At 35.1% G+C, this 13880-nt stretch overlaps 1 protein-coding gene across 1 annotated transcript in view; it reads right to left on the bottom strand.

Annotated features, from left to right (window-relative positions):
- The window catches only part of LOC105487501 (hyperpolarization activated cyclic nucleotide gated potassium channel 1), a 440263-nt gene that overhangs the window by 37104 nt on the left and 389279 nt on the right, over positions 1-13880 (bottom strand). The window contains exon 6 of the mRNA XM_011750962.3: positions 2268-2508. Coding sequence (XP_011749264.1) covers positions 2268-2508 — 241 coding nt within the window. The remainder of the gene's footprint in view (positions 1-2267; positions 2509-13880) is intronic.

Here is a 13880-nt window from a genome sequence, read left to right as displayed (position 1 = left end):
ACTAAATAAAATACATAAAAATGTGAAAAACAATTCCAGCCAGGTGTGGTGGCCATGCCTGTAATTCCAAAAATTTGGGCGGTCAAGGGAGGAAGATTGTTTGAGCCCACGAGTTAGAGACCAGCCTGGGTAACATGGTGACACCCCCTCTCTACAAAAAATTAAAAAATAGAAAAGCAGGGCATGGAGGCATATGCTTGTGGTCCCAGCTACTAGGGAGGCTGAGGTGGGAGGATCACTTGAGCCTGCAGTGGAGCCATAATCATGCCAGTGCACTCCAGCCTAGGTGACAGAGGGAGATCCTATCATTAAAAAAAAAAAAAAAAGAAAGAAAGATAAGAAAAGCATTTCCATTATTTTGCAGTGTGTAAAATCCACTTACAGAACATAAAATCTTTAATGCCCTAAGAAAAAAATAGGCAGATTTAAATCAACAATAATGAGAATCAAAACGATGACAGATATTATAAACAAAATTAAGAAACAAGCAACAAATTAGGAGAAAATAGTTGCATCATATAAAATATATATCTGGAACATTCCTATAAATTAGATTTACAAAGGCAAACAACAGAGTGGAAACATGTGCAAAGAATAGGAACAAAAAAATAAATCCAAGCAATTAGCAACTCTAACAAGAAATTTCTCAGCCTCCCAGAAATAGCAAACATGCAAATAGAAATGCAGATAATTAGGGTGTGTCCTTTTGTTTATTAACAAGATAATATGTTTTGGCTCTGTGTCCCCTCGACAAATTTCATCTCGAATTGTAATCCCCATATGTTAAGACAGGGACCTGAGGGGATATGGATCATGGTAGCGGGTCCCCCCATGCTGTTCTCATGGTGGTGAGGGAGTTCTCAGGAGTTCTGATGGTTTAAGTGGCAGTTTCCCCTGCGCTTTCTCTCTCTTGCTGCTTGTGAAGCAGTTGCTTGTCTCTCCTTCACCTTCTGCCATGATTGTAAGTTTCCTGAGGTGCCCCGCCCCCAGCTATGTGGAACTGTGAGATAATTAAATATCTATTCTTTATAAATTATCCAGTCTCAGGTATTTATAGTAGTGTGAAAATGGACTAATACACAAGACAAAACTAAAACTGAATTGGCAAAGCAAACAGGCAGTCTTATCAAAGAAGCAATTGGGTGTTATTTGTCTAAGTCTAAAAATAAGATCAAATAGTGTTTGACCCAGTAAATCAATTTCTAGGCATTTTTTGTACATGTGTAGAAACATATATATGTATTATATATATAATTTTAATTAAAAAATTGGAAATTAATATGATTTGGCTGTGTCCCCATTCAAATCTCAACTTGAATTATACCTCTGAGAATTCTCACATGTTATGGGAGGGACCCAGGGGGAGGTAATTGAATCACAGGGACTGGTCTTCCCCATGCTATTCTCATAATAGTGAATAAGTCTCATGAGATCTGATGGGTTCATCAGGGGTTTCTGCTTTTGCTTTTTTCTCATTATCTCTTGCTGCCATCATGTAAGAAGTACCTTTTACCTTCTGCCATGATTCTGAGGCCTCCTCAGCTATGTAAAACTGTTAGTCCAATTAAACCACTTTTTGTTCCCAGTTTCAGGTACGTCTTTATCAGCAGTGTGCAAACAAACTAATACAGAAACAATACAAATTTTCATAAATTTTTAGCAAGGTAAATTGCCATCTAACTAGAGGCTACATTTTGCAGCCTTCCTTAGGCTTGAAGGTGATCCTATACCAATTCTGGGCAATCATATGTGAATAGCAATGATTTTTGCAATTTCTGGGCAGTAGGAATATCAAACGGAAGCTGTTAGTTTTTCATTTCTTCTATTATTTCTGCCCCATTATATGAGCCATAACAAAACATGGCAGAGAGGAATCAGCTCCTCTTGTGGAGATGACAAAAATGAAACAAAACATTTTAGTGGATGGATGGAATCTAGGTCACCAAAAACTGTTGTAGAGAAAGCCTCCCAACCCTCCTGGAACTTTTGTGTAGAAGAAAATCATACTTCCCATTTGACTTAAGCCCCTAATATTTGGTTCTAGATAAAGAGGTTGAAATAATACCTCAACCAATGTAGTAGTAAATCACACACATTGAGCCTGTGACTCTGAAATGTGAAAGCACTGTTATAGACACTTTTATCAGAATTCACATACAGGTTTACATTCAAAACCAACAAAGTGACATGCTGACATCTCCAAAATTCTTAAAGACACAAATCTCAAGCAGCTTAGATTTTATCTTAGTTGCATCTTTTTTACTAACCTCCAAAGTAAGAGCCATCTGTCAGCTTCATTTCTTTACTGGATTTTGTAATGACACCAGCAACACCATGTTGAATGAAATACATTTTTTTACCCACAGCTCCTTCTCGTATGATATAATCTCCAGGTTGAAACACCTCAAATCTCAACTTGCTCAGCATGGCAGTCACAAAATTAGGATCCGCATTAGCAAATAAAGGCATTGTAGCCACCAGTTTCCGACAGTTGAAGTTGACTATCTCCTAAAGATGTCAAGAGTAAACAAATATTAAGAGAGATATTAATCATATCTGGAAGAAAAACATGCTGAAATTTAAAAAATAGATATAGCATAACATTGCAATTTAAATTTAGATACAAAAATTCATAAATTATAGTAATGCACATCACATTACAGTCAGGATTGCGTTTTATTTTGATGTTGAAATTTTTGTATTCCCAGAACCTAGTGTAGTATAAGAATATATTAGATATTCGATAAATGTTAATTCAATATATGAAAATCTCATCTTTTAAAACTTCCCATTTCTTTACTATTGTGTATATGAAGCTAAAACTTCTAAAATGTGAATATATTTTATTCTTCATTTTATCTTTTATTTATGAAGAAAGAAAGCCATATCACTTCCTATTAGCTATGACATTGCTGCTTCTGTGCTCCATTTTGTCTGGGCCCAACTACCAGACAAAAGCATTTTGATTTTTTTTTTTGTTAATGTCATTCACATTAGAGTGAGGACAATGGATAGTACAGAAAAAGGTTACACAAAGGAGACTCTAATCTAAAATTATAAATTCATCAGGCACAGTGGTTCATGCCTGCAATCCCAGCACTTTGGGAGGCCAAGGCGGGTGGATCACGAGGTCAGGAGTTCAAGACCAGCCTGGTCAAGATGGTGAAACCCCGTCTCTACTAAAAATACAAAAATTAGGTGGGCATGCTGGCGGGCACTTATAATCCCAGCTACTCGGGGGGCTGAGGCAGAGAATTGCTTGAACCCAGGAGGCGGAGATTGCAGTGAGCAGAAATCACACCACTGTACTCCAGCCTGGAAAACACAGTGAGACTCAATCTCAAAAAAAAAAAAAAAAAAAAAACCCAAAATTAAAATTATAAATTCAGTTGGTGTCTGGGCTAGAATCAGAAGTCGTTCTTTCTATAGACTCTTGGGATTCCATTGCAAATGATGGGCTAGAGGGAGGACATATTTGCCTTTTCCTGACTTGTTTGTTTTATTCCAGGAGCAGGTCAGTTCTTAAATAGGAGATCTGTATGTTTGATTTCATTCTGTGGATTCTGGTCAAGATTAAACATATTTTTGTCCCTCTGGATGAAAACAGAAATGTGGAATCAAACATTTTTAATCATGCAAATCAGTTATGTGACACAGAATAGACAGTGGAAATCTACATTTTGCCACAAAGCCACTTCTCAGAAATTTCCTTACCAATGAGTCGCCCCACAAAAGGTTGGGACTGCATTTGTGATTTTGTTTAAGAGGCACAGAAATTGGTCATGTCTGCTAAGAGGTGAAAAGAAGGCACAAAGAATCATAGGTAGTAACAGAGTCTGAGAACTCTATCTTCTGCCTTGGGGAAATATGCTATACAGACCCATAAATTCCAAGACTGAGAAAGAAAGTTTCCATGATCTTATTTCATCAAATGACCTAATACCATCCAGGATAGATAAAGAATTCCAGCTGATACAGAAGGCACAACATTTTGGATCTACCGTGGAAGAAAAGGTGTTTCATTCTCAACAATATTTTGTGAGTTTAGTTAAGAATAACAATGTCTGTAATAGTGGAGCTTCATGGAAGATAAGAAAATATACACAAATAAGCAACAATAATCAGAAAGTGAACTTAGCAGCGAAGACAAGAGAAAGATATTAAATGTGGTACTTAGTGCAGCATTATTCAGGCCAAAATATACACTTGAGTCCATGATTGACTGTATCTAGGGAAATTTGTGATAATTTTATCTGATGCATGGAGTGTGGGTCTATAATAACGTTCAGTAAGTAGTAAGTACTGAATAAATATGCATGCATATAAAGGAAGCAGTGGAGAAGGAAGAAATGAAGGAGGGGAGGAAGGAAAGAAAGAAGGGAGGAAGGGAGGGAGCAGGTGGGAAGGAAAGAAGGAATGGATTAAAGAAGAAACAGAGGCAGGGAGGGAGGGAGGAAGAATAAAGGAAGGAAGGAAGGAAAGAAGGAAGGAAGGAGGGAGGGAAAGAATGAATGAATGAAGGAAGGAAAGAAGGCAGGGAGGGAGGGAGAAAGGAAGGGAGGAAGGTGGAGTTTCAGTTGTAAAAATGTATTCACAAACACTGATTTTATTCTCGTTGGGAGATGGTTACTTAAAACTCAGCTTTCTCAAGCAAATGGATTGAGAGACAAGTCTTCTGCATTAAAAAATTTGTTTTTACTGTTCCAAATATTTCTATACAAAACAACAGGAAGATAAAAAGTGATGTGGAGTTAAAAGAAGACAGAGCTATGTCATGAAAATAGCTAGATTAATTGATTGAGAGTTAATTATTTCACATATAAAATGACGTAGAATAATACTGTGTAGGAAATTGAAAATGACTCAGATTATAGAGAAAATAATTTTTCATACAAAAAAATAGAGAATCCCTTCATGTTTGTACCTTGATTTGAACTATGCAAATGTTTCACTTCACTGATCTCTCATTTTTTATTTTAGGAAATAATTGCAATTATGAATAACTTGTTAATGATACATTGCATATCCAGGTGTTTCTGTTAGAACTCCATTTATTATAATACTCCTGGAATAATTTCATATTTTTGTTTGAAGAAATCTATTAATGTTTTCTTCCTTCATGCAACTTTTACTTCCCAGGAGTATTACCTGATTAAAACTGTAAATTCTAACAAAGATATGATAGAAAAAAGGTAATGAGACAGAATCTTCTTGGATTCTAAAAGTCTTTCATCCTCCCATGAAAACTGCTTTTTTTGAGGATGTCTAGTATATAGAAACAATCATGTAAGTATAGAATGAAGCAAAACTTTAAAAAAATATTTTTAATCAATCACCTTTCCTTATGGCACATTGAGGTAAATAAAACACACAATTACTAACTCTAATATTCATTCAGATTACTTATGGCACTTGTTATAATTGTCTCTTTTTATCAAAATATCAGATCTGAGTTAGGAGTATTATCTATATGCATTAAATTGAGGAAAGGTTGCTTGCTAAGGAAGGCAAACACATGGTTCTGATCTTAGTAATAAGTTGCTCCAGACTATTAAGTTTATGCTGGCACTTTAAAAAATGCAATTATTTCTTTCCTGGAACATTTTGTAGTATAAGAAATATGTACATGCTAAAAACAAATGAAAAAACAAACAGAAAGACCAATCCCCAAAATGAAACCGAACAAAAACCCCACAGTAATGAAGGTATTTCAAAGGGACACAGGGGCCAACTGAAAGAGCTACCAATAGTCAAACAAAGCTGGAAAAATTTGAGTAACAACAACAAAAAGTATTGGATTAAACCCAAAGTATAAAATACATAACCAAGATCACATACAAATCTAGATGACTGGCTAAACTACTAAAAAGTCAGGGATAACACATAAACTTTCTCTTTAAATTCAAAATAATTTCAAATAATTCATATAAGCATTCCTGCCTCAAAAAGTTGGAGAATAATTACCAAACCCTTAAGGATGGGCTGAGCATTGAGCATGGGGACTTCCTTCAAACAATACAATAAGGAAAAGAGGGGAAAAGTAGTAACTTTCCAATAGAGAAACATGAAAAACTCCACCTCAAGTCAGATGATCAATGTTAACATCAACAGTGCTAAATCATGTTGGTAGCATGTACTCTTGGTATGATGTAATCAGAAGGGCATTTTACTTTTGTGGCATTCCTACAACAAACCCATAATCCCAGTTTAATTATGACAAAACCATCAGCAAACCCAAATTTAGGAAAATTCTACGCAATATTTGGCCAGTTCTCCTCAAGATGATCAAGGTAATCAAAAACAAGGACATTTGGAAAAAACTGTCCCAGACAAAGGGAGACTAAGGAGACAGGACAACTGACCATAATGTGGTATCCTAGATGGGATCTTAGGACAGAAAAAAAGAACTTTAAAGCAAACTAAGGGAATCTGAATGATGTTTGGACTTTCAATAATAATGTATCAATTTTGAGTCGTAACTGTAGTTATAAGGTATTAAAAACAGGGGAAACTGGATGTGAGGTATATGGGAATTCTCCATACTATTTCTGAAGCTTTTTTGCTTACATAGTTTGGATGCTTAGCACTCCACGATTCATGCTGGAATCTGACCTAATATTGGAGGTGGTGCATGGGAGGAGGTGTTTCAGTCATGGGGGAGAAGAACCCACATGAATGATTTGGTGCTGTCCTTGAGTTAATGAGTGAGTTCTCACTCTGTTAGTTCCCATGAGAGCTGATTGCTAAAAGGAGCCTGGCACCTACTCTCTCTCTCACGTCTTCTCTCATCATGCGACATGCAGGCTCCCCTTCCCCTTCCACCATGATTGAATATTTCCTGAGGTCCTCACTAGAAACAGATGCTGGTGCCATGCATCTTGTATAGGCTGCTGAATTGTAAGACAAACCAATTTCTTTACAAATAACTCAGCCTCAGGTAGTCATTTATAGCAATGAAAAATGAATTAAGACATCTGTAAATATAAAATTATTTAAAAATAAAAAGCTTATTAAAGATGTAATTACTGCTCTTCATAGTTAAGAAAATATGATATTTTGTCATAGCATGTAAAGCATATTTTCTTTAATTTAACTCATTTAAAAGTTAATTTAAAAAAGATCTCCTAGTAAATACTTGAAAACAGTCATACCATAGTGCAGTCTGGGGTTAAACAGCAGGCTGGGAATGTGTCTGTTTATTTGCTGTGGAGTTAATAACTGTAGTCTGTCATAAGAAGACAAATTGTATATATACAATGCATTTTCAACCTCAGATAAATGTTTTTTTATCAAGTTTTTGTTTACTAATAAAAATCTATAATTATTTCTGTATTCTGTTCCATTGGTCTATGAGTCTGTTCTTGTACCAGTACCATGCTGTTTTGGTTACTGTAGCCCTTTAGTATAGTTTGAAGTTGGGTAGCATGATGCCTCCAGCTTTGTTCTTTTTGCTTAGGATTGTCTTGGCTATTTGGGCTAGTTTATAGTTCCATAAGAATTTTAAAACAGTTTTTTCTAGTTCTGTGAAGAATGTCAGTAGTAGTTTAATGGGAATAGCATTGAATCTATAAATTGTTTTGGGTGGTATGGCCATTTTAACAATATTGATTCTTCTTGTCCATGAGCATGGAATGTTTTTCCATTCATTTGTAGCATCTCTTATTTCTTTGAGTAGTGGTTTGTACTCTCCTTGTAGAGATCCTTCACTTTCCTTGTCAGCTGTATTCCTAGTTATTTTACTCCTTTTGTGGTAATTGTGAATGGAATGTCTTCTGAGATTTGTGTCTCAGCTTGACTGTTGGTGTACAGGAATGCTGACACAATTTTTGTACACTGATTTTGTATCCTGAGACTTTACTAAAGTTGTTTATCAGCTTAAGAAGTTTTAGGCTTACATAATGGGGTTTTCTAGACATGAGATCATGTCATCTGCAAACAGGGATAGCTTGACTTCTTCTTTTCTTATTTGGATGCCCTTTATTTACTTCTCTTGCCTAATTGCTATGGCCAGAATTTCCAAACTATGTTGAAGAGGAGTGGTGAGAGAAGACATGCTAGTCTGGTGCTGGTTTTCAAAGGGAATACTTCAGCTTTTGCCCATTCAGTATGATGTTAGCCATAGGTTTGTCATATATGGCTCTTACTATTTTGAGGTATGTTCCTTCAATACCTAATTTATTAACAGTTTTGAACATGAAGGGATATTGAATTTTATCAAAAGCCTTTTCTGCATCTATTGAGATAATCATGTGGTTTTGTCTTTAGTTCTGTTTATGTGATTAATCATATTTATTGATTTGTGTATGTTGAACTGACCTTGTATCCCGGGGATGAAGCATACTTGATTGTGGTGGATAAGCTTTTTGATGTGCTGATGGATTCCGTTTGACAGTATTTTGTTGAGGACATTTGCATCGATGTTCATCAAGGATATTGGGCTAAAATTTTCTTTTTTCGTTGTTTCTTTGCCAGGTTTGGTATCAGGATGATGCTCCCCTCATAGAATAAGTTAGGGAGGACTCCCTCCTTTTCAATTTTTGGGAATATTTTCAGTAGGAATGCTACTGGCTCTTTTTTGTATATCTGGTAGAATTCAGCTGTGAATCCATCTGGTCTTGGACTTTTTTTGGTTGGTAAGCTATTTATTACTGCCTCAAGACTAAATGTAAAAACTAAAACTATAAAAACCCTGGAAGATAACCTAGCCAATGCCATTCAGGACAGAAGCACAAGCAAAGATTTTATAATGAAGATCCCAAAAACAACTGCAACAAAAGCAGAAATTGACAAATGCGAACTAATTAAACTAAAGAGCTTCTACACACCAAAATAAACTATCAACAGAGTAAATAGCCTAAGGAATGGGAGAAAATTTTGGCAAACTATGTATCTGACAAATGCCTAATAGCCAGCATCTATAGTAACTTAAACAAAATTATAAGAAAAATACAAACAACCCCATTAAAAAGTGGGCAAAGGACATGAACAGACACTTCTCAAAAGAAGACATATAAGGTCAACAAGCATATGATAAAGAGGTCAACATCACTGATCATTAAAGACATGTAAATCAAAACACAATGAGATACCATCTCACATCAGTCATAATGATTATTATTAAAAAGTCAAAAAATAACTGATGCTGGTGATGTTGTGGATAAAAAGGAACGTTTATACACTCTTGAAGGGAGCATAAATTAGTTCAGACATTGTGAAAGACAGTGTAGTGATTCCTTAAAGACCTGGAGACAGAAATACCATTCAACCCAGGAATCCCATTACCGGGTATATACCCAAAGGAATATAAATTGTTCTATCATAAAGACACATGCATGTGTATGTTCAGCACAATTCACAATAGTAAAGACATGGAATCAACCCAAATGTCCATCAATGAATGACTGGATAAAGAACATGTGGTAAATATATAGCATGGAATACTATGCAGACATAAAAAAGAATGAGATCATGTCTTTTGTAGGGACATGGATGGAACTGGTGGCTATTATCATTAGCAAATTAATTCAGGAATAGAAAACCAAAAGCCTCATGTTCTGACTTACAAGTGGGAGCTAAATTAGAACACATGGACATATAGAGAGGAACAACACAAACTGGGGCCTCTCGGAGGATGGGAGGAGGGATAGAATCAAGAAAAATAATTAATGGATACTAGGCTTAATACCTGGGTGATGAAATAATCTGTACAACAAACCCCCATTACCCCCATGTTCATCGATTTAAAAAACATGCACATCCTGCACATGTAAGCTTGAACTTAAAATGAAAGTTAAAAAATCTATAATTATTTCAAAGTTAGAAATATATTTTCATTTATTAAAGACACCAAAAAATGACGGAGAAATAAAAATGTTGTTACAAAGAAATTCTATCTCCAAGGAATATTATTACATAATTTATATAGCATCAATATGGTTTTTATTTTAAAACATCTCAAGTTGCCCACTAGCAAAAGGGTGGATTTCAAATGTTACTATTTAAAATACACTGGTTCAATTTCTTCCTACATTTGCAATCAGCTTATGTTAGAAAATTTGTTTAAACATCTGAGAAGGGAATTGATAAATTTGCTGACATTTTATTTTGCTAAAATAAGTCATAAGAAATATTGGGTATAAATACCCATGCAGAAATAACATAATTTTGAAGTTAAACAATATTAAGTTCTCTGGAGTGGACTTGTTGCTTGAGTGTTGATAATTATGGCATAAGTGTTATGATCCATGGAGAGTATGTTGCCCATAAAAGGAACAGTTCGATGTAAAAGTGTTGACTGAAGAAATGCCAGAATGTGATTTTGGTAAAATTCTTTGCATAAGGTTTCTCATTGAAAATGCATGAGACCTGCAGCTTTATTTATTCCTCTGAGGAAAAGTTCAGACAGAGCAGTAATTGCGGAGGAAGAGTACACTGGTCGCCTTGGAACCTGGAGGGAATGTTTGCCTTCAAAGTTCATCAACAGCTTTCTCAAATTTCTAGCTGTGGGCTACACACTGGGAAGCCAAGTAAATAAGCTCAGATGGGAAACGCTGCGAATTATTTCCTCAAATATTTCAAGTTAGAAAAAATCTTTGTAATCAAGAAGTGTCCAAGTTGGAAACCAAGGTGTACATATATTTGTATTCATTAAGAAGCTGTCTTAAAAGATGACATGAGATAGAAATATTTATGTCAGATTTTTCTGAGATTCACCTTTCAACCAAATGGAATGGTTGTTTAAGTCTTCTAAAACATTCACTCACACACTTGGGTGAAGATTTTTCTTATGCAACGCCCTCTTGAGGATGCTTTTCATTTGGCAAACAGTAACCCTGCTAAAGGGTAGTGCTAAGATTTTAAATCGAATTTTATATGTTATATACAAGAATGAAGCAGCATAATACAAGAATGAAACAGCAATAAAGAATCCTGTTTTTTGTTCTTTGGTTGACATGATGTCTATTTATTTTAGATATAAAAGTATTTGCTTACAGCAGTCCTTCCCATTATTTTGCTAAAATATGACAGGATTATTCATGTTCATTGTTTAGTCACAGTGTAGGGAGTTTCTTTTTAAGTTACAACAGAATTTGAAGTGGACAAATCCTAAGTGTACACAAATTTTAAGTGATTTTTTTAAAAAAATACATGCACCCGTATAACCAGCTGGATTCAAATACAGACAATTTCTCAGAAGGCTCCTTTTGCCTTATCTTAGTCAACCAAGAGGTTCTAGCTATTCTGATTTCTATCACTACAGAGCAGTTCTGCTTGTTCTTGAAATTCACATAAATGAGGTCGCATACTATGTAATCTTTTGTGTCTTTGTTCTTTTACTCACCATCCTGTTAATGTGATTGCTAACTGTTGTATGGTGGAAGATCATTCTTTTTAAATTTCAGGCTATATTTCATTTTATGGTTATACTACAATTTATTTATCCATTCTACTCTTCATGGCATTTGGGATGTTTCCAGTTTTAGGTCAATAAAATAAACATCAGTTAAAAATTAAAAGCTGGGAGGAACATTCTTGAAGCACCTTATGCACTGATTTATCTTGAGTATATACCTTATATTGGTATTTCTGGATAGTGGAATAAGCATATAGTTCACTACAGTTGCTGCCGAAAGTTTTCCTAGATGATTCTATTATTCTTCTCTCATTCCATCAACATGTAATGTTTCAGCTGTCCCACATCTTTGGCAAAATTTGATTTTATCATTTAGCCATTGGTGGGTAAGCAGATATATCTCACTGTTTTGCTTTTTGCACTTGTGTTTTTTTCTCATTGTAGTTTTAATTTGCATTTTCCCATTAGTATCCTCATTAAGCACATTTTCTTAAGCTTTTTGGTCAGATGAATAGCCTGTTTTGTGAGATGCGCAATAAAGAGTTTCCCCCTTTTTCTATGGTAAGAGTTCTTCATAAACACTTGACATGAGTTCTTTTTTGGGGGATATGCACTGCAAATACTTTCTCCCCATCTGTGGCTTGCCTTTTCATTCTAAGTAGTATCTTTTATTGTAATTGGTTTGTTGATAATTTTTTTCCTCTTTTTTTAGCTTTAGAACTTCCAGAAAAAAATGAGTTTGATATATTCAGATTGTTTCTAGAAGGATTTATGTTAATCACAAATCTGTATTTTGGAATACTAAATACTCTGAGACTTTAAGAAATTTTAAGCAATATCTCATTTAGTTATTATAAAAAAGAATAGCAAAACTTTAAGGTTCCTTTAGCACTATAACTTTATATTGATAATTTAAACATCATTTTATAAAGTTCCATTTTGTGAAACATCTAATTCAGCTCCATTTTACATTATTATTATTCTAAACAGTATGTTTCTGAAAAGTTTTAAGCATGGTAGCTATAAATATAATTTCCACCACTACACAAATGAATCATAGAGTAATCTTAACAAAATAGAGCTGCTGTTAACATTGCTAAATTTCTACACTCCAACACACCCTATATTTTTAGACTATACAGAGCATATAAGATCTTCCTTCTAAGAACTTACATCAGACATTCAAAAGACATCCCTACCTGGAGGTTTCTTTATTGACTTTAGAAACAAATAAATCTATGGAAGCAAATCTATACCACGTGAAACTCATCTACTAGAACATCCTATTAAAAAGTGCTCCAAATATCCCATTTTTTCTTTCCAATTCAGTAGCTTGAATTCTTTATAATCAGAACAGCAGCTGGTATGTTTAGGGAGTTTTTCTTAGGCAAAGATAATTCTAAGAATTAATGTAATAAAAAGAAGAGACAACATTTATTGAGTTATTGCTGGGTTTCAGGTATTGTCTAAATGTTTTACAAATATTAATTTATTTGATCCTCCAACAATCCTGTGTCTTAGGTAGCATTACTGCCCCATTTTGTAGATGTTATGTAGTCTGCCAGTAACCACATGCTTGCAAGAGGAGGAACTATGGTATCCCAGGGCAGCCTGGCTAGCTACTTTGGGGTTTTGATGGATTCTGAGAAGCCACCTCAACCTTTGCACAAATCTAGAATCACCACAAATCTTGAAGGTTTAGACATTAACCAACAATTTGTTTTTTTGAGTTACATACATTTGGAAAGACTGACATGGACATTTGTTGATTGTCAGGTGGTAAACTGAAGGCTATACATTGCCCTCTCTCACCACTCCTATTCAACATAGTGTTAGAAGTTCTGGCTAGGGCAATCAGGCAAGAGAAAGAAATCAAGGGTATTCAGTTAGGAAAAGAAGAAGTCAAATTGTCCCTCTTTGCAGATGACATGATTGTATATTTAGAAAACCCCATTGTCTCAGCCCAAAATCTCCTTAAGCTGATAAGCAACTTCAGTAAAGTCTCAGGATACAAAATTAATGTGCAAAAATCACAAGCATTCTTATACACCAGTAACAGTCAAACAGAGAGCCAAATCATGAATGAACTTCCATTCACAATTGCTTCAAAGAGAATAAAATACCGAGGAATCCAACTTACAAGGGATGTAAAGGACCTCTTCAAGGAGAACTACAAACCACTGCTCAGTGAAATAAAAGAGGACACAACCAAATGGAAGAACATATCATGCTCATGGATAGGAAGAATCAATATCGTGAAAATGGCCATACTGCCCAAGGTTCTTTATAGATTCAATGCCATCCCCATCAAGCTACCAATGAGTTTCTTCACAGAATTGGAAAAAACTGCTTTAAAGTTCATATGGAACCAAAAAAGAGCCCACATTGCCAAGACACTCCTAAGTCAAAAGAACAAAGCTGGAGGCATCACGCTACCTGACTTCAAACTATACTACAAGGCTACAGTAACCAAAACAGCATGGTACTGGTACCAAAACCGAGATATAGACCAATGGAACAGAACAGA

The sequence above is a fragment of the Macaca nemestrina genome, chromosome 6 (genome assembly GCF_043159975.1).
Source record: "Macaca nemestrina isolate mMacNem1 chromosome 6, mMacNem.hap1, whole genome shotgun sequence".
Taxonomy (NCBI): domain Eukaryota; kingdom Metazoa; phylum Chordata; class Mammalia; order Primates; family Cercopithecidae; genus Macaca; species Macaca nemestrina.
This window is presented reverse-complemented; position numbering and strand designations above follow the sequence as displayed.